The sequence below is a fragment of the Trichosurus vulpecula genome, chromosome 7 (assembly GCF_011100635.1).
Source record: "Trichosurus vulpecula isolate mTriVul1 chromosome 7, mTriVul1.pri, whole genome shotgun sequence".
Classification (NCBI taxonomy): Eukaryota; Metazoa; Chordata; class Mammalia; order Diprotodontia; family Phalangeridae; genus Trichosurus; species Trichosurus vulpecula.
Window position 1 is genome coordinate 267588870 of NC_050579.1, and position 22741 is coordinate 267611610.

Below are 22741 nucleotides of genomic sequence, written 5' to 3' on the forward strand. Positions count from 1 at the left end.
GTGGGTTGGGACTGGGCACCCAGGGCCTCCTCCGAGGCCTCCTGGGAGCTGTAGTTTGCACCGGCGGAGAGCGGCCTCTCAAGTTTTCCTCCGGTCCACAGACTCAAAGTGGTATTGGAGAGGGCGCCAGGCACCATCTAGTCCGGGGGTTCTTAGCCTTTTTGGGGGCGTTATGGACACTCCCCCTTAGGCAGTCTGGTGAGGCCTATGGATCCCTTCACGGAGTGATTTTGAAAATTCTTAATTGAAGGAAATGCCAAGTTTGAGCTTGGTGGAAAGAAGCCCCAAACGTATTTTTATCCCATCCAAGACCATCACCCCAATTTAGAACCCCTGGCCTGGCCTAAGCCCCTCACTTTGTAGAAACAGCAGGCTCAGATGTAACTTACAGCTAGATATTGACAGGAGCCGGGACTGAAGCACAATGGTCTGACTTCACCATAAATACAGGAAGAGTACTTAGAATTCTTTTTGCAAAGTACCGCTGAAACAGGTTTACACGGTCTTTGCCCTCATAGTGAGGAGACCAGGGGACTAAAAGCACAGGACAGGCACAGAACACTCAGAGAAGCAGAAGATGGAGGGCCAGGGTACTCTCAGAGAAGAGAGTTTGGTTGGAGGTACCAGGAGGCCCAGACTGGAAAACTACACAAGAAAAGGGACGACTCTGACTCACAGACAAAAAAATACAAAGAAAAAAACTTTTTTTTTTTATTTTGTGGAAAATAAAAGCAGAAACTGAGACCTCAGATTCCAGAAAACTCCTGAAAAATATGTCTGTTTCCTTAAAAAATACTGTTATGTCTCTACCACACCCTTTCCCTCCCCTGTTGCTCCCCTCCCCTTCCCAAGAGCCCTTTCTTGCAGGTACTTTCCTCTTTTCCCCCTGTCCCCTCCCCAACCCTTACTACTTCTGACTTTACTCCTTCTTTTACCTCTATTTTCTAGTCTACTTCCATTCTTCTCCCTTTCTTTCCTCACTTTTTGTTTCCTGAGACAATAGCCGTCTCAGTCCCCCTCCCCTCCTCCCTAGCATGCAAAAAAGACATTCTCTACCCTTTCTCCCTGGACTTGATAACCTTTTCCTCATAATAGTTGCTCTCCCAAGAATTTAAGAGGTTTCCCCTGTTCTATTCCCACCCAAGGACAGGTATAGCTTTGGTAAGATTCCCTCCCAATTCCCACCCACCCTACCCCAACTGGGTTGTCTTCTCTATAGCCTTCTTAACCTATGATAAAACCATCTTCTCCTATATTCCCCTTTTTACTACCTACACCCTGCACACCATCCTCACCCCAATAATCTACCTATTCCAGAAAAGGGCCTTCCCTCTTGCTGGGCCCTTTTATCCTAGAATACAGGAAACTTTTCTTTCCTCATCATCCCCAGGAAAGGTTTGTTAATCCCCTCAACCAGGTCTAACCCCTTCTCATTCCCTGAGGAAGACCTTGAGCAGCTGGCGGCTTTGTAATACCTCTGCCTTTAACCCCAAGATGTATGCTAATTCTCCTGGAAACAAAAAAGCCTTTTCCCCTTCAAACTTCCTTCCCTTGGGGAGAGAGGATCCTTCATCATCTTCTACCAGCAATTTCCTCACCTCACATCACACCCTCCCCTAGTTATCCCTCCTCCAGCTAGTGGAGGAGGGCATTGAGCTCTGACACACTGGCATCAAGGACATTCTCCGCCGTAGTCTTGCCATGCTGCTCCTTGAGGTGGCGTCGAATGGCAGGTTTATGGGCAAATCGCACATCACAGTAAGAACAACGGTAGGGTCGAGCCCCAGAGTGAAGGTTGAGGTGGTCGTGTAGGGTGGACTTCTGCGTGAAGCATTTGCCACATATACCACAGGAGTGTGACTTGACACCTCGGTGGACGTTCATGTGCCGGTTGAGGTTGCTGCTATGGTTGAACTGCTTCCCACATCGAGGGCACATAAAGATGAAGTGCTGGGCTCTCATGTGGAACACAAGTTTTTCCACACCCTGAAACACTTCTGGGCACTTGGTACACTTGATGTTTTTCAGTGGGTTTCCCACTGGGGAGCCCCCCGGTATAGGACTCCTCATGCCCCCGTAACTCCCACTAACTCCACTGCTCCGGGACATAGTGGCTGCTGCTAGGGCTTCATCTCCCAGCCCAAGGGCAATGCCCTCCCCTACTTGACCTCCAGGAAACAGCAACAGACCCTCCCCTTCTGTGTCTTCTGTAAGGCTATAGCAGGCCTTCACCACCCCCTGGGGGGCTGCGCTATCATCAGGAGCATCAATGGTTTCTCCAACTTCATTGATGAGCAGTCCACTACTCCCCCCAAGGCCAAGACCCCCCCCAAGGCTAAGGCTCCCCCCAAGACCAAGGCTCCCCCCCATGCCTCCAGGGGGCTTAAGCCTCTGTGCCACTTCCAATGCTGACTCCACCTTGACAATGCAGATATCTGACACATCCTCTTCTTCATCCTCTTCCTCCTCTTCTGCCTTTAGCTCAAGGTCCTCATCTAGGGGAAATTCTAGCTTCACTGGCCGGAGAAGAGGAGGTGGCGGAGGTGGTGGGGGGGGTTTGGGAGCTGGCTTTGGGGTTCGAGCAGGGGGGAGGAGTGACTTGGTAGAGCTGAGCCCAGTCAATCCGATCCCTCCACTGACTCCATCCTCTTTCAGGCCAATCTTGGGCTCAATGAATTGGCTCAGGGCATTTCTACACTTTTCCACCACGTGCTCCATTTGGAGGTAGGAGGCGGCTGTCAGGTAGTTGACGATGTCTCGGACGGCGAACTCCAGAGCACCGGTGTAGCAGGAGAGGAGCAGGTCGGCCACGATCCTGGCGCTGTGCATCAGTGAGACCTGCAGCTCCGAGCTGGGATTGAGGAGAAACTGGTCCCGAAGAAAGGGGGAGCAGGCGGCCAAGATGACCTTGTGGCCCCGGAACTTGAGGCTGTCGGCCACGATGGTGACATCGCAGAAGCGCTCCTCTGCCCGGAGCTGGTTCATGTTTCGAAGGGTGGCAGCCTCATGCCCCGGGAGCTGGAATCGCAAGACTTCCACTCCAGATGCCATGGTGCTGGGTGTGCGTGGGGAACTCCCTGTGATTGGTGGGGGGCGAATTAGTTAGGAAGCCGGTCTCTCACCCCTTCTCCAAGCCTCGGCCCCCTCCTCACCCAACCCCCTCCCCAGGGGCAGAGGCACGCTACTTCCGTCTCCAGACCCCCCCCCCCTGCCCCTCAGTTTTTGCTCCCTCCCTCCTGGGATGGGAGGGAAGGCGAAGTCCCACGAGGGGCGGGGTCGCATACTTTCTTCCCCAAGCATCCCGCCCACGAACTGGGGACCAAGACAAGGGGGGGGTAGGTGTGCCCGCGAGGTATTGGGGGGAGGGGCCGGGGTTTGAGGGTTCCCTAGTCTGGGGCACGCTCGCCCTTTCCCCGCCCCCCGGGCACGTTTACACGCACCCGTCCCCGGCCCCCCCCCACCCTACACGCCGCGCACGCCCCCCCCAGTACCTCAGCCCCCTGCCCCCCAACCCTCGGAGCCCAATTGCTCCGCGGAACCTGTCTCCCTGAGTCCCGTGACCCCATCGGCAAGGGCACCTCTCACCTGGATCGGTTCCACGCGCAGTTTTTTTTTTCTTTAATTCCCCCCGCCCCCCCGGGGGCCGGTGGCACCCACCACGCACTGGCAGGCCTGAGTGACGCGCAGGCGCAGGGACGTGCGCGCCCGTGAGCGCGGTCTGGCGCGCGACTCCGGGTCCGCGTGGGCGGGCTGGGGAGGAGGGGCCGGGGCTGGGGAGGCTCGTGCCAGGGTGCCTGGACCCAGCGCGCGCGGCTTCGTCTACTGCGGCGGCTGCGGCTCCAGGAGGAAGCTAGAGGGGGGAAAGAGAGAGTGTGGGGTGTGCGTAATCAAGGGGGTGCGATGCCTCCCTCTCCTCCCCACTTTTGCCCACCCGCTTCCCACTCTGTTAAAGGGTCCAGTTGTGCGAGCCTCCTCCCCTTTGGCCAGTGTTATTTGTCCGCCGGAGCGGAAGTACGTCCATCGCCCTCCTCCCTCCCCGCTCCCCCCTCCTCTCTCCCCCCTCCCCCCTCCTTCCCCCCTCGCTCTCTTACGCCCGCACTTCTCTCCCCCCCTCTCCCGTCGCCTCCCTGCCCTCTGGAGTCCGGCTCCGCATGCGTGCTAGTCCCGCGTCCTGGTAGTACGGAGCCGGGACTGGGAGGTGGTGCTTGGCTCGCGCCGATCCCGGTGCTCCCTCTTCCCGGAGGAAGCTGCCATCCCGGGTTCCAGGCGTGCGGAGGTGGGGGAGTGGCATCGGTCAAAGTAAAAAAAACGTATCCGGAGTCCGTGCGCCAGGCGGTGTGCTAGGGACGGAACAAAGGCAGAAGTGAGCCGTGCCCGCAGAACCCGCGCTCAGTGGGGAGCCTGGCAGGAGGTCCGTCCTTCAAGCCAAGATGCGCCCTTCTTTGTGGCCCGGACCATTGGGAGGGCAGCGAACGTGGGCGCGGGGACAGGGTGGAGGGAGAGCATGTGCACCTGCACGGATAGCTCCAGGTGTTTTGAAGAGGGAGAGAACTATTGGGAAAAGCAGGAAAGGCCTTTCCCGGCAGTTGGCACCGAAGCTGAGCCTCGAGTGCTTGCATGAATGGAAATGTGTTTGTTCAGTGTAAAGAAGGGGCAGCGCCTGGCTCAGTGGGTAGGAAGACGCAGTTCGAATCCAGCCTCTGACGCAACCCCGGGCAAACTGCTGAATGCCTGGCAAAAAGGATTCCCTGATGACGGAAATGGCCAACTCTAGGGTCTTGGTCACGAAAACGCCGAATGGTCGTGAGAAGTAGGAAGAGCAGTAATTTATCTAGCCCAGTAGATTGTACATAAAGTATAAAGGATACAGATACAAAAGAGGCGGCTACCCTGGGTGAGCTGCCAGCAGAGGAGGGAGAAGGGAGGTTTAATCCGGTGAGTCATTCATTCATGGAGCTCATGGTGAAGCTGATTTTTTACACCCTTTCCAGAATCCTGTAGCATCGATTTGATGACTCTTCTCCGAGCCTTTGGAGGAAATGAAGAGTTAGGGGGTGGTGGTTGCCCCCTCCCCCCATCCTAGGTGGATGAATCACCTAGGGCTGGAAGGGACCTGAGTCTTCTAGTCCAACCCTTTCTTTTTAGAGATGAGGAAACTGAAGCCCAAGGAAGTTAAGTGACTTCCCCAAAGTCACACAGGCATCAGAAGTGAGACTCCAATGCCTTTTTTCCCCCCAAATAAAATTTTACTGATATGTTTTGTTTTTATGGCAGTTACATTTCCCTATGTAACCCTCCCCCATTCCTCCCAGACAGCCATTAAAAAAAAACAAACAAACCAAAAAACAAAGGGAAGAAGACGAAAGAAATAGTTCAGTAAAACTAAACAATACATAAAAAAATGAATTTAAAGTTAAAGGACCTGAGTTTAAATCCGGGCTCTCTCTTGGTTCCTGTGTAACCGCAGACAGTCACTTCACTTCCCTGGACCTCCATTTGGAAAATGAGGGGGTTAGTATAGATGATCTCGGTTTCTCTCTCTTTAAAAAAAAAAAAAAAAGCTTTTATTGATTTTGGTTTTGTCTTTTCATTACTTAGATTTCCCCCTGTATCCCTCCTTTCCCCCCTCCCAGGAAACTATCCCCTATAACAAAGAATTTGTTTTAAAATATAAACTCTAGAGCCAACGTCCTTGTGAAATACGGTTTCAGAACAGTTAGATGAATTTGCACTCATTAGTCAGGACTTCTTAGCCTCCGCCTCCCTAGGGAGGGTGGCTTGGCCTATAGAGATTTGGGGTTGGAGCTGGGGGTGCAGTGTCAGGTGAGAAAAGGGCGGGGAAGAGACAGAGCATGTGGTGAGATGCCCAGGATGGTTAGATAGATGGAAACTAGGGGTTAACACTTAAATAGCATTTTTACATCTCTCATCTCATTGGAGCTTCCGCAGCCCCGTGAGGGGCTGTTTTGAATACTACAGTTAATTATTTTTGAAATTTTGAAATACCAGTTGTTATCTTTCTCTCTTTCCAGATGTGGAAATTGAGGCTAGAGCTGTGAAATACTTGCCAACATCACACCAATAGTAAGTCTCAGAAACCAGGTCTTTGGGACTTCACTGCTGCATTCTGTAGAGGCGGAAGAGAGTGGATTCTAGGCGTGGCGGGAAGCCTTGATCTCATCTGCCAAGCAGGAAGGTGTGGAAACCAAGAGAACACTAGTTAAAAAAAAAATTCATTTGCAAAACCTTATGAAGGGTGGCGCAGTGAGTAGAGCACTGGCCCTGGAGTCAGGAGGACCTGAGTTCAAATTCGGCCTCAGACGCTGGACACACTAGCTGTGTGACCTTGGGCAAGTCACTTAACCTCAGTGGGCCCTGCCTTCTCCCCTCCAAAAAAAAACAAACAAAACCCCTTGGGAGGGATGTCAGTAGAAAGTAATGATAGCGAGCAGTGCTTTAAGGTCTGCAAAGGACTTTACAGATACCTTGTTTTACCCCCACAACAGCCTCGGGAGGTAGGTGTTATTATTATCCTAAGTTTGCCGATGGGGAAGCTAGGGCAAACAGGTTAAGAGACTTGTGTATGGGAAGTTTGGTGGCGCAGCGTATTGGGGTCTGGAGTTAGGAAGACTCGACTTTATGTTCTTAGACGCTAGCTGTGTGACCCTGGGCAAGTCACTGAACCACGGTTTGCCTCAGTTTCCTCAACTGTAAAATGTGGATAATAACGTTGCCTACTCCCCAGGATTGTTGTGAGGATAAAATGAGATGATATATGTGAAGTGCTTGTCAGCACAGTGCCTAGGATGCTGCGGTTAAGTTGTCCTACTCCTCGTGACCCCATTTGGGGTTTTCTTGCAAAAGATACGGGAGTAGTCTCCATTTCCTTCTCCAGCTCAGTTTACAGATGAGGAAACTGAGGCAGAGTGAAGTGACTTGCCCAGGGTCACACAGCTAGTAAGTATCTGAGGTCGAATTTGCACTCTGACAGATGAGATGGCCCAGCACTCTATCCACTGCGCCCCCTAGCTGTCTTGGGATGGAACAGTCCTCATAGAAATGGATTGTCCCCTTCTCTTCTCCCTTGTCTAGCTCACATAGCTTGCAAATGTTTGAGGCCAGATATGAAATCTGGTCTTCCTGACCCCAGGACTGATTTGCCCCCTAACTGCTTCAGTTATGCCACCTGATTTTGAACAGTATTATCTTGGAAAATAGCAAGAAATTGTGGAAGGGAAGTTCCTGAAAGTAACCCAAGGAATCCAGATCATAAGAAACATTTAAACATATGGGACAAGTGGTATGGGCTAAGTTTATATTTGATGGGTGCTGTTGTAGTAAAAGCTGACCACACCAGGCTTGTTTCCCTGCTTTCTTCAATCTACATTAAAGCAGGCTATTAATTAATCAGCCAGGTAGAAAGTAATACATAATTCAGCCACCGCATGGCACTATTCTCAAAATAGGAAAGTACCAGAGGATATTCTGTGGACATATGCTGACTTCCCCAAAGGCCCCCATCCTCACTGGATCTCAGCCTACTAAATGTCAGACTAAGTTCACACAGCTTGGGCTGCCTGTACTGAACCAATTCAAATTTTGACTGTGCAGAAAAGAAATGAAATATCACCCTGAAATATGAGAATTATTAAAATCTGGATCTGGCTGTCTCCATTTGTCTTTAGGAAACCTGTTATTTGTTGTTCCACCTAATAAATGGATTCAGACAATTAACATTTTAGTGATAATATGGTTGTTCCATAGCAAAACTATAGGGAAACCATATTATCCTTCCTGACAATGCTCCCAAAGTTTTCTCCTTCATTACTCCCAGGCAATAGGTAGAAAGATTTGGGGGTAGAGCTGCATTGTGTGTGTGCATACCAAGGCTATGTAAACTATTGGAAGGAACTTGGGGGAGAGTGCTAGGGCTTAGAATAGGTCTCTAGTACTGACCCCAGCTGTGGCCAAAAGCCATCTCCAGTCATCCTGATCTATATCTGGCCACTGGACTGAGATGGCTCTGGAGGAAAAAGTGAGGCTTGTGACTTTGCACAGCCCTCCCTCTCTTAAATCCAATTCACTTACATGTCCCGGCATCACCTCCCTGATGTCATGGTCCTCTTTGAGAATGCAAGAGTAACAACAGCCTGTAAGTAGAAAGAGGAACTGGCTAGGTGGGCAGCAATACTCCTTTCCTTTGCTCCCCTCCCCTCCCCTCTCCTCTCCTCCCCTCCTTTTTCCCTTTCCCTTTCCCTTTTCCTTCCCTTCCCTGTTTGGAATTTTTTTTTTCTTATTTTTGACCAGGTAAAGAGGCCATTCTCTGCCTCTTTTCTTGCTTACCTTTAATCACTGAATGAGACCTTAGCTTAAAAAAGGCCAAGGTCTTCCACTGTATCCAGGACTATCCCCAGTTCTCTTGATCTATATCTTGTCACTGGACCCAGATGTCTCTGGAGGAGAAAGTGAGGCTGGTGACTTTGCACAGCCCTCACTCTCTTAAATCCAATTCACTTGCATGTCCTGGCATCACCTCCCTGAGGTCATGGTCCTCTTTGAGGATGAAAGGCTAACAACAATAGCTGTAGCTAAAGTTTCATGACAGGCTCTAGCCTGTCTCCATTAGAATATTGGTGAATCATGGCAATCCTGATTTGTTTCATCATTGAAATCCTGTAGGTTTCCTGAACCGGTCACCTTAGCCCTCCAGGATGCTTTCTCCTGAAGGGAGAAGTGTCATCCTCAGAGCATTCCTTAATCAATGAGCATCTATATTATTACTAGTTCTTTGCTACTACAAAAAGTACTGCTATGAGTTTTTTAGTTTGCATGGGGATTTCTTGTGAAAGACCACTTGGGAGTATGTGTCTGATAGGCATTTTTTTTTAAGGAAATCAACTTTTAAGACATTGGGGGTACACAGTAAGTGCTTAATAAATGCTTGTTGTGAAGAAGATCAGCCTTGACAGGCGACTGATTGAACAAGGAGCAGAAGAAGCAAATGTCGCACAAGATCAGATGGAATAGAGGATTATGGGAAATGGGGATGAGGAAGCTGCAGGGAGGGCAGTAGGATTCCCAAATATCTGTGGAGAAGGAAATGAACCTCAGTGGGGTGGGATAAGCTAAGGGTTAGAGCTCAGCCAGGGATGTTTTGGGAGGGAGTCAGGGGAGGATAGTGCTGAGCAATTTGCTTGGGTCCCAAGAGACTGGGGGAGAAGGTCCCCAGGGTGTAAAAAAAGCAGTGGGGAAGAGGAACACGTGGGTTGAGAGGACGTCGGACTGTTCTCCCTGGCTCTGCTGCGTCTGGGCCTGCATCTTCTCCAGCATCTCCTGCATCCAGCGCAGCTTCTCATCCTTTTCCCTGATAAGTTTCTCTGTCTCTGCTAGGGGCAGCATAGGGAGGGGTATTTCAGTGGCACTGTGGCAGGACAACTTGCTTCGACTGGCTCGTTCCTGGGCCCCAGGACGGGCCAGGCTATGAAGACAACGGGCTTGGTAGCCTTCATAGAGCAGGTCATAGGTCACCTCCTTCAGGTCCTGTAAGTGGGTCTGTACCAACATACCTCTCAGGTTGAGGAAGTCACAGTGACGAGGATTTTCCACTTCTGCTGCTCCCCAGGGGTAGAGGGGACCCCTCACCATCCTGGCAGCGCCGACCCTCACCACGCTGCTGGAGCCAATCGCAGCAAAGGGGATGCTCGCTTTCATCTCAGCATCCTGTTTCTTGAAATCTTCATCGTCATCGGAATCACAGTCTGGAAACTGGCAAATGTTGATCTCCTGTTCTGCCAGCTGCTCCTGGATCTGGCAGAAGGGAGGAAATACACCAGAGCCTGATAGGTATTTTTAAAGAGCTGGTTTTTAAAGAAATAGTTCGTTCAAGACATTGTTTACCTGATGTGGGTGTCTGCCTGTCTCTGTGTTGGTGTGTTTCCTAGAGGAGGCTAAAAGTAATTAAGCCGGTCACCCTGGAACGTAAGGGGAGACCCTTTCATAAATTGGTTGAGTTTTCCCTGGTAAGTGGTCAAAACAAACTAAAGAGATTCATATTGAAAGTGTATTATTTAGCTCCCCCAAAGCAAAGAAGGCCAAGTAAATCTAGACCTAGACACTGAATGGGCTAAGCATTCGTGTTCTGGCGGGAAGAAGGCTTGGTGAAGAGAGGTTTGCCAACAATAGGGCTAGTAGAGGTAATGGAATTCCAGCTGAGCTATGATGCTGTTAATGTGGTGCGCCCAATATGCCAGTAAATTTGGAAAACTCAAGAGTGGCCGCTGGATTGGAAAAGATCAGTTTATGTTTCAGTTCTAAAGAAGGGAAATGCCAAGGACTGTTCCAGTTACCACACAGTTGAGCTCATTTCACATGCCAGCAAGATTATGCTCAATATTCTGCAAGCTAAGCTTCAGCAATACGTGAAATGACAACTACGAGAAAAGCAGGCTGGATTTTGAAGAGGCAGAAGAACTAGGGACCAAATTGCCAACATTCTCTAGCCATTAAAAAAAAAAGTATATCTTTTTCTGCACTTTGTATCTTGCATAGGGATGTCAGGAGGTGGGTAGCCTGCTTTATGTCCTCTGAAGGCATGATTGGTTATTGCATTGATGAATTTTTTAATTATTCCAAAGTTATTTGTCTTTATAGTGCTGCCACTATTGTATAAATTATTCTCCTGGTTCTGTTCACTTTAGTCTGCATCAACTCACAATTCTATCATATCCTCTTTCATAGTTTCTTATAGTGAAATAATATCACATTGCATTCATTACCACCATTTGTTTGGAATTCCCTAATTGATAGGAATCCCACCCCACCTCTAATTCTAGTTCTTTTCTGTTCTTTTTCTTTTATTTTAATACCTCTTTCAGGATTAGGAGGTTTGTTTTGCTTGTGACTATTCCATTCCTGGCATCATCTTCCCTCTTAACTTCTTTTCCCATCCCCACTTGTCTCCCTGTTGAGTTTGATGTATACCAAACTGTGTGTATTCACCTCACTTTTTCAGTTTAGACAAAAGTGAGGTTCATTTGATGCCTGCTCCCTACTCCTCCCTTCACATTTGTATTCTCTTCTCCTTACCCACCCCAGTTATGAGAAGTATCAAGTTCTACCCCCTTCTCTCTCCTTTGTATACTAGTTTATTACTTTTACCTTTTCTTCTCTTTCTCTTCTCAAAACCCTCAGAATATAATCAGTTCACTCCAGGTCCTCTGTTTTTCTTATCTAACTTCTTTAATACCCTTCAAAGGAATTATGGTCCTGAAGGGATACTTGTTTTTTTTTCTCTCTTGTTAAGAATGTTAGCATTTTATCTTTACATAGCTCCTTGTTCAAATATATTTACTTTCTAGGTTTCCTTTGACTGTTGTGTTTACATTTCAGAGTTTCTACTTGGCTCTGGTCTTCTCAGCAGAAATGCTTGGAAATAATCTATTCCATTAAAAATTCATTTCTTCCCATAGGATTATACTTAACTTCGTAGGGTAAATTATTTTTGGTTGTAAGCCTATATCTGTTGCCTTTTGGAATATTATATTCTAAGATCTTTCATTAATAGTGGAAGCTGCTGGGTTGTTTGTTGTGCTGACTGTGGTTCCTGGTACTTGAACTGAATATTTGAAACTCTGAATTTTGGCTTTGACATTCCTGGAACTTTTCCTTTTGTGGTTTCTTTCAGGAGGTTATCAATAGATTCTGTCTCTGATTTTTCCTCTGGTTCCAATAGATGTGGGAATTTTCATTTATAGGGTGTTCAGTATTTTATTTATTTATTTTAAAAATCTTAGTTTTGGGAAAATCCAGTGATCTTAAATTATCATCTCTTCTTAACTTGTTTTCCAGGTCAGCTTAAAAAATAAGATCTTACATTTCCTTCTATTTTTTTCCAACTTTTTATTTTGTTGTAATATCTCTTGATGTCTTGTGGAGTCATCAATTTCTGTTTGGTCTCTGATTTTTCAGGAAATCCATTTCTTTGGTAAGGTTTACCACTTTCCTTCTAAGCTATTTATTCTTATTTCAATTCTTTCTTCACTTTCTTTCACTTTCTTCACTTTTTATCTCTTGCTTACTCATGTAATTACTCATGTAATTCCTGTGGAAAATCAGTTTTTCCTTTGAATCTCTGCTTTCAGTTATTATGGAGTTATTCATTCTCTCCTTCTTTGCGGGAATCTCTATGATGGGGCTTAGACTATGGGAACTCCCTTGAATCCCACTTGATCTGGCTTTTCATGCCCAAATAGCGTAGCTTAGCCTTCCATTGCCTGGTTACCTCCAGATTGCCTTCTGGCTTTTCCCACCCTTAAATATCTACCCAACTTTGTAACCCTAGCCCTCTTGTCATCTCCAGCTGTTTCCCACCCTGGAGTCTGATCTCACCCCAGTCACCCCAGTCCACCCTAAACCCCTCCTTCCATCACCCCAGACTACCACCCTCCCACAATCTTTCTGAATATAAATATAAGCTCCATCTTGCCTCCATGCAGGTGCTCAGATTGATCTGGCTTGCTGGCATAAGCATCACAAATGCTTAGGCTCTCTAAGAGTCTATCCAATATGGTGAATCTTTAATAAACTTTGTCTTTTTCTTTGGTTGAGAAGGCTTGAGTCAAATTTATTCAGGAGGACCCGGTGCATCAGTATTTTGGGGTCTCGAGCACCCCTCAACCCCAAACCCCAACACCTAGATATACGTTAATTTTTTTCTTTTTTCATATTTTATTATTTAGTATTTTTAGTTTTCAACATTGATTTCCACAAGATTTTGAGTTACAAATTTTCTCCCCATATCTACCCTCCCCCTCACTCCAAGATGGTATGTATTCTGATTTCCCCATTCCCCAGTCTGCCCTTCCTTCTGTCACCCCAATCTCCCCCCACCCCTTTTCCCCTTACTTTCTTGTAGGGCAAGATATATTTCTATACCTCATTGCCTGTATATCTTATTTCCCAGTTGCATGCAAAAACAACTTTTTTTTTTTGAGCATCCACTTTTAGAACTTTGAGTTCCAAATTCTTTCCCTTCTTCCCTCCCCACCCATCTTCCCTAAGAAGGCAAGCAATTCAACATAGGCCACACATGTATCATTATGCAAAAGACTTCCACAATGATCATGTTGTGAAAGACTAACTATATTTCCCTCCATCCTATCCTGTTCTGCTTTATTCAATTTTCTCCCTTGTTTTTCAAAAGTGTTTGGTTTTGATTACCTCCTCCCCTCATCTGCCCTCCCTTCTATCATCTCCTCCTCCTTATCCCCTTCCCCCTACTTTCCTGTGGGGTAAGATGCCCAATTGAGTGTGTATGTTATTCCCTCCTCAAATCAAATCTGATGAGAGCAAGATTCACTCATTCCCCCTCACCTGCCCCCTGTTCCCTTCCAACAGAACTGCTTTTTCTTGCCACTTTTATGTGAGATAATTTACCCCATTCTATTTCTCCCTCTCTCAATATATTCTTCTCTCACCCCTTAATTTAATTTAATTTTTTAGATATCATCCCTTCATACATATTCAGCTCACCCTGTGCCCTCTGTGTGTGTGTGTGTGTGTGTGTGTGTGTGTGTATTCCCTTCAACTACCCTCATACTGAGAAAGGTCTCATAAATTACAAACATCATCTTTCCATGTAGGAATATAAACAAAACAGTTCAATTTTAGTAAGTCCCTTATGATTTCTCATTCTTGTTTACCTTTTCATGCTTCTCTTGATTCTTGTATTTGAAAGTCAAATTTTCTATTCAGCTCTGTTCTTTTCATTGAGAAAGCTTGAAAGTCTTCTATTTTATTGAAAATCCATATTTTGTCTTGGAGCATTATACTCAGTTTTGCTGGGTAGGTGATTCTTGGTTTTAATCCTAGTTCCTTTGACCTCTGGAATATCATGTTCTAAGCCTTCCAAACCCTTAATGTAGAAGCTGCTAGATCTTGTATTATCCTGATTGTGTTTCCATGATATTCAAATTGTTTCTTTCTGGCTGCTTGCAATATTTTCTCCTTGACCTGGGAACTCTAGAATTTGGCTACAATATTCCTAGGAGTTTTCCTTTGGGTTTCTTTTTCAAGAAGCTGTTGGTGGATTCTTTCAATTTCTGTTTTACCCTCTGTTTCTAGAATATCAGGGAAGTTTTCCTTGATAATTTCTTGAAAGATGATGTCTAGGCTCTTTTTTTTTTTTTCAATCACGGCTTTCAGATAGTCCAGTAATTTTAAATTATCTCTCCTGGATCTGTTCTCCAATTCAGTGGTTTTTCCAATGAGATATTTCACATTGTCTTCCATTTTTTTCATTCCTTTGGTTCTGTTTCATAATTTCTTGATTTCTCACAAAATTGTTAGCTTCCATTTGCTCCATTCTAATTTTTAAGGAATTGTTTTCTTCAGTGAGCTTTTGGACCTCCTTTTCCATTTGGCTAATTCTGCCTTTCAAGGCATTCTTCTTCTTACTGGCTTTTTGGACCTCTTTTGCCATTTGGGTTAGTCTATTTTTTTAAGGTGTTATTTTCTTCAGTATTTTTTGGGGTCTCCTTTAGCAAGGCATTGACTTGTTTTTCATGATTTTCTTGCATCACTCTGATTTCTCTTCCCAATTTTTCCTCTACTTCTCTTACTTGCTTTTCCAAATCTTTTTTGAGCTCTTCCATGGCCTGAGACCAATTCATATTTTTCTTGGAGGCTTTTGATAGGCTCTTTGACTTTGTTGACTTCTTCTGGCTGTATGTTTTGATCTTTTTTGCATCAAAAAAAGATTCTGTAGTCTGAGTCTGAGTCTGAGTCCTTTTATGCTGCCTGCTACTCATGTTCCTAGTCAGCTACTTGACCCTTGAGCTTTTGGTCAGGTTTTGACTGCCTTCAGAGTGGAGAGTGCTTTGTCCCAAGCTTTAGGGCCTGTGCTGCCGTTTTCTGAGCTGCTTCTACTCCACCGTCACTGGAAGCTCTGCCACACAAGCACTCCTTCTCCCCCAAGAACTGCCAACCAGGACCGTGACCCAGATCTAAGCAGGGCAAAGCAGGAGAACCCTGCCTCTGTGCCAGCAAAGCACTCCCAGCACTGCCGCTCTGATCCACCACTTGATTCCTCCCATTGTGTGGGCTACGGACTCCGGAAGCAGCTGACACTAGAGCTCTGGAAGCAGTCACAGAAGCTTTCTGCTCCTGCTGCAGTGCCACCTCCACTGCCCCCAAGGCTGGGGCCGGACCATGCACTTCTCTCACCCTGATCCTGCAGTTTTCCCACTAACCTGCTCAGTTGTCTTTGGCGTTTGTGGGTTGAGAAGTCTGGTAACTGCCACAGCTCAGTGATTCATGACCCTCAAGCCTGCTCTGCCAGCTCCCAGTCTGGTTGCTCCTGGTGTGGTCCATGCTGGGCTGGGCTCTGCTCCCAATACCATGCGATAGACCCTTCCCAGTGACCATCCAGGCTGTCCTGGGCTGGAGACTTGCTTCCCTCTGTTATTTCGTGGGTTCTGCAACTCTAGAATTTGTTCAGAGCCATTTTTTACAGGTGTTTGGAGAGATTTGGGGGAGAACTTAAGCCAGTCCCTGCTTTCCAGCCGCCATCTTGGCTGTGCCTCCTACTATACATTAATTTTTAACACTGGTAATAATTTTAATTGTTGATAATTGAAATTAATCCTTTTAATTCTTTTGTTTATTCATCTTTCCAGCTTTAGTTCCTGAATTGGAGCTCTCCTCCTGTTACCTTTTTGGGTGGGGCATTCATCCTTACTTGGACTTGTCTTTGGTCAACTAAGTTCCTAAGCTGATCTCTATATCTCAAGATGAGGACTCCTTGGATCTTTGAGGTTCAGAAAGCTGGATTTTCAAAGCCCTCTCTTAGGACAGAGAATGAGGGACCTCAGAACCCCTGGACCCAAGGTGTTCTGGCTGTGTATTGCTGTGCTACACTGATTTCTGCTGTTCCCCAAGGCTGCTTTTCCCTAAAGTCTCCCCTACCCTGAGGCTTTCTGACCTTTCTATGACTAACTAGGAGTAACCTTCCACTTTTGCTACCTGGCCCATCTCTGGTTGTCTTGGGGCACTATGTGCTTGGTTCCCTGTATCCACACTGGCTTTGTTAGCAGACCCCTTTCCTGATGGCCACAGGCTTCTGTATATGTATGTTTGTGTGTGTGTGTGTATGTGTGTGTGTGTGTTCACATGCACGTGCAAACATCATATACTATGGTTTCTCATTTGATTTTTTTGAAGGTTATTCAGTCTGGTACAAATTTTAAGTGTTTGCTGGAGTAGGAATATGGGAGCCTAGTAGTCTGCCTTTGTTTAGGCTGCAGCTTGGCTGGAATTTTATATATAAAGCTCCTTGTTATTCTTTAAAATGTTTCAGAGGTCACCAACAATGGCTCAGCCGTCACATCTCTCAGTTTTATACCTAGGTTTGTCCCATACTCTCAGAATAGGGATTTGGTGGTGAGGGGTGAGGCACTGGGGTCAGAGAAGTAAACTTTGGGGTTATCCTCAAACCAGACTAAGTTTCTTTATGTACAGGTCTCATTATGTCACTTTTCATCTCAAAGAAGCAGTGGGTGGCAAGGTGGGTGAATAGAGTACTGGGCCTGGAATGAAAAAGAGCTAAATTCAAAACCAGCCTCAGTCACTTACCAGCTGTGTGACCCCTGGGTGAGTTGCTTAATCTCTGTTTGCCTCAGTTTCCTCATCTGCGAAATGGGGATAATTATGACAGCACCTTCCACAAAGTAACTCTGTTGTGAGGGCCAAATGAGATGATGTTTGTAAAAGCGCTTAGCAGGGTGCCTGGCACATAAAGTGCTGTGTCAATGCTTATTTCTCCCTTTTGCCTACTGAATAGCCAAATAACAGTCAAAATGGGAAACCTTCATCAGGTAAAGATCATTTCCAACTTAGGCCTTGCGAAGCATTTGGTTTGCATCCCTTCTTACTTGTGTCTCTGACACCTCAGACTCAGTATATTAGGAACTGAGTCCATGATCTTTCCCCCTGAAGCCTACTCTTCCATCTGCCTTCACAGTGTTTCTTTGTGGCACCTCTATTCACCTTGTTTCCTAATTCTTATAACCTTGGTGTCATAGTGTGATACCTGAGTAGCCAGCTATTGCTAAAAACCCTGCCCCCAGCCCCTAATCGCAAACTCCAGAGTGCTATAAAAGAACAGGCTGAGTTCCTGCCTTTGGCGAGTTCCCACGGCCCCTGAGATATTCCCATGGAATGTAAGCTAGTTACCAGGAAAGCCTAACGATCTTCCTTTACCTAACTAAGTTGACTGAATTACAACTTTATCTCTTGTCTCAACAAAACCCAGCTGGACTATTTGTCCCGGTCTGCCTATGGCCTTGAAGGATGAAAGCCTCAGCCCCGGATATTCCTTTTCTTATGTGATTGCTCCTAGCTCTTATCTCATGCTCCCGTGGGATGTATGGCAGATTGGACGAAGAGATACTGGGTTGTAATTCAGTCAACGCTTAAGTCAGCTATCTGATATATTGTATTTACAATCTATTTAGGGGGTTCCTTTCTTTCTGTAAAGTTAACAAAGGCTTATTGAGCCTGCTAAAAATAACATGTGAGTTTCAAGAGATAACTAACATCTGTACTTAGATTTTTGTATAAATACTGCTTCTTCACTGGCATCGTGGCCGTTTTGATTGGGGAGACTCTATTTCCCCGAACGGTCGCCGGCTAATAAACTTCTCCATTTAAAACTTAAACTCTTGTCGTGTGTCTCACTCGCTTCTGGTATAACATTTTGGAGGCCCCAGCGAGATGAGGCGGTATTCCGTGTTACCGCCCTGGAGACACACACAGAATTCCGGACCTCAACAGGGAGTCTCTGCCCCCATCTACCTTCTCTCACTTCAGAGGGCCGGCTCCTGGGGATTTCTTTTCCTAGGACTCTGATGTGGGGAGATGGTCTCGGAGAATGGGCTCTTTGCTGACTCGTCCCTTTTCGGCCTTCGGAGAAGATCTGGTTTCAAATCCTCTAGAGGTAAGGTTCTGTTCTGTTCTGGGCTAGCCACTCTGGTCTCTGTTACCACGACACCCCTGACGAGGGGAAGGTGGGCAGAGTGGAAGAGCTGAGACGTCAGCCTCTTCCTGCTGGGGTATGGGGAGATTGGGGGTCCTATCCCTAAGGAGGAAATCTGGTTCACTTTTCTTTCCTCTGAGGGGACCTGTTTAGCCCTCAACCAACTCATGCCATCTGGTCTTCTGTTTTGTGTTGGGTGTGGGGAGATTGAGGGTCCTGTCCCTAAGGAGGAAATCTGGTTCACTTTTCTTTCCTCTGAGGGGACCTGTTTAGCCTTCAATTCGATCCACACTGTGTCTTTTTGTTACGTTTTGAGTTCGTCTCTGTTCGTGTGTCTATGTCAAATTGTGAAATGTCTATGTTTTGTTAAAAAACTTGTAACACAGGCAGCCAGAGATTCCAGGCTGCAAGTAGGGAAACAAAGACTTTTTTTTCCCTTGTAGTTCTATTTGTGGCCAAATTAGAGCTACAACGGAAAGAAAAAGGGTTAAAATTTTGGCAAATTCTGGGTTTTAATTGTTAAAAAGTTTGGAAATTGGTTAGTTGAATTCCGGGAGAGGGAACTCCTGAAATTGTAAATTCATTCCAGGAGCTCCTCTAGCTGAAAGACCTCCTCCCAATGAATGCCTTCTGGCTAAAACCTCTGTTGGAGTTTTCTATGGGACTCTCGCATTTGTCTTTGTCCCTGATCACAGTTAGGAGGGAATCTTTTCCCTTAGATTCTAGTGCAAAAGTTTTCTTTAGGAGTAAGCGAGGAGTGAAGTTTACTTCGTTGAGATTTTTCACCATTGTTATCCTGTTTCAGGGCTGCAGTAAAAGTTAGAGCAGATAAAACAAACTCCTCTCCTCTCAGATCAGATTAGAAGAACGCAGGAGAGCTGTAGGGAAAACTTAAATCACCCTTCCCCACCCGGTAAAAAGGAGGAGAAGGACAGAAATTCACAGACTAACAGTCAGTCCTGTGCCCCTGGGTACCTTCGTAGCCCATCCTTTTTGGCAAAGCTTGGAAATGCCATCCAGGTCCTTTGCATCTTGCCCACTCTGTCCTCAGAAGCTGCAAACTGCCCTAGGCTCAGTAACTTCTGCGGTCGTGGGGGAAGGGCGAGGTAGATGGATTTGGACTTTCTGCCTCCCAGAATTGTCACCATTGGGATACCAGCTTCTGCTCTAGGTAACTTCACATTTTTGTTCCAATTGCAAACTGTATTTTAATCTCTGTTTGACCTGTTTCCTGATTTGCAAAGGGAAATAATAATGATGGTTGTTTATATTTTAGACACAACATTATTATCTCTCTGATTTCATGTAATTGTTAACCTTTGAAGTAGTTTTTTGGATACCAAAATAATAAGTTGAATAATTTCTATATGTGATAAAATTTGGAACTGTTATATGTGGTTGTAACAAGTGAATAATTAATAATACTGATATTAACCATGAGAACACACTTTCCATGTGAGAAAGTTTTTATGAGCATATATCTGGTGGTTTAAAGACGAGATGGAAGATTCTCTGTGCATAGAGGTTTAGAAATTTGCTCACCTAAATTGGTAAATGGGCTCTGAATTAAGGGGTGGTTAGATTCTAAAAATAATAAAGCTGGGAGAGTATGTAATTGATTATTCACTTGAAATGTCTGAGGTACTTTGGGTCAAGAATTAGGAAAGAAAGAGAAAACTTGTATGGGGAAATTTAGGTGGGGGGATGTTGCTCCTGGCCACATCCCTCCCCCCACCCTCCACATTGAAAGACTGTGGAAGCTGAAGCTAAAAGAAACTTGTTACCTGATTGAGAATATACAGTTAAATAAATAAAGTGTATTTAAGATATTAATGTATTGATATATGTTATACATGTATATTAATATATTAATATAGAAATACCAGAAGTAATAGGCTCAATAATTCCTATATGTGATAGTCTGGAATTGCAATCTGAAATTTATTGTTTTTGTACTTCTAACATTATATTTCTAAAATTCTTAGATTTTGTAATTTGAAAAGACTATTATGCGATTTTAATCTGAGTTAGATATATGTAAATTGAGTGCTCTTAGAGGATGTGATGAGAATTTGGTAGTTTTAAACTATCATATTTGGTTTAAAATGTACTTACCTAGACAGAAATGAGTAGTTCAAACTTTACACACATAATAATGTTTAGGGCTTAAAGTTGCATTAGGTTAAGAAGCTGGACAACTGCTGTAACTTAAAGAATTATGAACTTCCAAGTTTTGTCTTTATTTAAAAGGAAGTTCGATTGAAATTGTTTTTGCTATAAGTCAGGAATTTGTGCAGAGGCCTTTCGGGTTCTCTTGTGAACTGTTAAAATATGGTTTTATAAACAGTAATGTTTTCTTTTACTATGCTAAGAGTATTGGGCCTTAGAAATTAAGAATGTTACCACTAGTGGTTACGAACCAGATCTGATTTGCTTATCCAACTCAGTTATGATCACTAGATTGGTAATTAATTAGAATCTGTTTCAAGTTTTAAATACATGATAATTGCTTGTGGTGTACTTATTTCTAAATTTGTTATTATATACAAATTGGTTAACATCGCATTACCTATGCTGTTAGAAAATAATTTCTCTCATAATCTGGATGTTGTTAGATTAAGAATTGTACTTAATTAAGAAATTGAGGTTGTTAACTGAACTGAGGACGTTTAGATATTCAATCTTGTGAAAGTTTTCAGGATAGAGAGATTCCTATGAACAAAGTTTTTAAAGGTCCTGGTAAACTTTGTTATTGTAATAAAAGCTAACTTAATTGGGTATAGAAACTAAGTGTTATCCCCATTACAACATCTTTTTGACTAAGGATCTTGTAATATCTAGGAATTCTGGGCAATATTTGAGAATGAGGACATTTGGCACCAACTTAGTTAATGAATTCCAGCATTTAAGGGTTAATTTGCTTTAAGGAAAAAGAAGGAGATGTCTATCATTTAAAAAATATATTTATATATGTTAATCTGGAGGTTTATGGACTAATTTGTGAATGAATCCAAATGTTTAAAGGTTATTTTGCTTTAAGAAGGGAAAATACTTTTAAAATGCTCCGTAAAATCTTTTCGTATGATTTTCAGAAGGCCTGCTGAATTTCCACCTGTAAGCAAATTGGTTGCAGTTCAAACCTGCAGTTTTCCAAGTTCTGGGTGAGAACCTTGTCTGTGGAAGTCTTGGGAAGGGTGGTTAAAGCATGGCCCATTCAATGTCTTATTCTACATTTTTGAGTAAGGAGGCAGTCTACATTCCTTACTCATCCCCCTTTAGTTTAAATAAGAAGAAAGAGTTCTACTTTTGCTCACGTGTCAGAAGGGAAGAAAGGGGGAGGGGCAACAATTACTGGAATTTGAGTTTTTATTGAAAGAAAGAACAGTAGGGGTCTCAAACCTGGCTTTTTAAAGTCAGCAAAGGTGATGTTTTTAGGATAAGATTAGGTTTCGAGGAGGATGTGGGTCTTAAGGATACAGTTCTTATTAGTGAAGCTTGCCATCTGATGGGAAAGAACCCACCCTCAGGGGGAGATGATGTGGCAGATCTCTTTAATCAGAAATAAGCAGGTAGTGACAAAAGGGAAGTTATCTGCCAGAATCTGTTATCGTTGTGAAAGAAGTTGTTTTAAAAAATGGGAAATTGGATAAATGCAAATATGTAAAATCTTGTTGTTTTAATCAAATGACTGGTTATATTGGTACTCTTCTATAGTCAAATGAAAGATAATATGGTTTCTAAAGTGTTAATGAGAATAATTAGAAAGGGAAGAGAAGTTTTATGATGTAGGGTTGAATCATTATCCCATAGACTAAGGCTGGGATTTTAAAGTTGTATTGTATTTATGCAAGATAGAGTTCTTGGATGTTGTGAGGTGATTTAAGAGCAATTGGGTATTGACACAAATAGTGTAATTAATTACTGCGACTAAATCAGAGACATCTTCAGTTTAGGTAAACAATTCTAGAAGTATTTTGGAAAATGTTTTTGTGATTTTAAGTGAGAGTTAGAGCTTAACAATGTGTATAAGACTCAATTCCTGAAGTGTTCCTTTTTTCCTCCAGAAGGAATTAACAGGGACAAATCCATCAACTTGAGAGGTCAGTCATTAACCTCTTTTGTTTGTTTAAGCAAACTGGAATGGGATTCCAGTATACACAGTTATGTCAGTAAAAAGTACTAACTTATGAGTTGTTTTGTGTTATGGTTGAAACGTAAAGGGACACTGAGTAATAGGTTGGAAAGGTAAATAAAAGCTTGAGGGGATACAAAAGGCAGATGAGAGAGTTAGGGGACAAATGGGAGTTAGCTAAGCCTCCCCTGTCCTGAGAATGATAGTTTCAGATGGTTTTAGCAAGTTAGGAAAGAGAGTGAGGAAGTATTTAGAAGCTGGAAATGTTATGTAGCTTGATTTGATAATTATTAGCTCAATGAAATTTGGGCAGTCTCATGTGAAGGATATTTATTTGCTATTTAAGATTTTATGGGACTACAATTTAATATTGTTTTAAGCTCTGATTACAGGTTTAGGTCACGTGAAGCCAGTGGTAGTATGGCGGGCATTGCAAGCTGAGAACTTGAAAGGTCTGTGCCTGGGAAAAAGTCTTGAAGACGACCTTGGACACAGCCTAGGTAGGATCTTCCTGACTCTATTTCCCAAATTCTGCTATTTCCTTTCTGAAAAGGAAAGTCTCCACCTGATTACTCCTA

General features: G+C 44.6%; 2 protein-coding genes across 2 annotated transcripts; both read right to left on the minus strand.

Moving 5' to 3' along the window:
• Window positions 1-689: 689 nt before the first annotated feature.
• ZBTB12 (zinc finger and BTB domain containing 12) lies at window positions 690-3976 on the minus strand. The gene is made up of 2 exons (XM_036767967.1): window positions 3586-3976; window positions 690-3077 (listed from the first exon to the last, which is right to left on the minus strand). Exon 2 carries the CDS (start codon window positions 3049-3051, stop codon window positions 1636-1638), a length of 1416 nt encoding a protein of 471 aa, XP_036623862.1. The 5' UTR covers window positions 3052-3077; window positions 3586-3976; the 3' UTR covers window positions 690-1635.
• Window positions 3977-4389: 413 nt separating this feature from the next.
• On the minus strand, window positions 4390-15730 carry LOC118857987 (septin-1-like). Its single transcript, XM_036768430.1, has 3 exons — window positions 15710-15730; window positions 9262-9807; window positions 4390-4551 (listed from the first exon to the last, which is right to left on the minus strand). Exons 1-3 carry the CDS (start codon window positions 15728-15730, stop codon window positions 4390-4392), a joined length of 729 nt encoding a protein of 242 aa, XP_036624325.1.
• Window positions 15731-22741: the final 7011 nt, after the last annotated feature.

Bases quoted from the DNA above. Each gene is read 5' to 3' on its own strand.
- ZBTB12 (XM_036767967.1), bottom strand. From the start codon at position 3,051: ATGGCATCTGGAGTGGAAGTCTTGCGATTCCAGCTCCCGGGGCATGAG.
- LOC118857987 (XM_036768430.1), bottom strand. From the start codon at position 15,730: ATGAATGCCCCACCCAAAAAG. The intron at 9,808-15,709 runs GTAACAGGAGGA...CCCTTCTGCCAG, and splicing joins TGAATGCCCCACCCAAAAAG to ATCCAGGAGCAGCTGGCAGA. The intron at 4,552-9,261 runs GTGTTCCTCTTC...TTTTCCCAATAG, and splicing joins CCGACGTCCTCTCAACCCAC to TTCTCTCCCTCTTCAAAACA.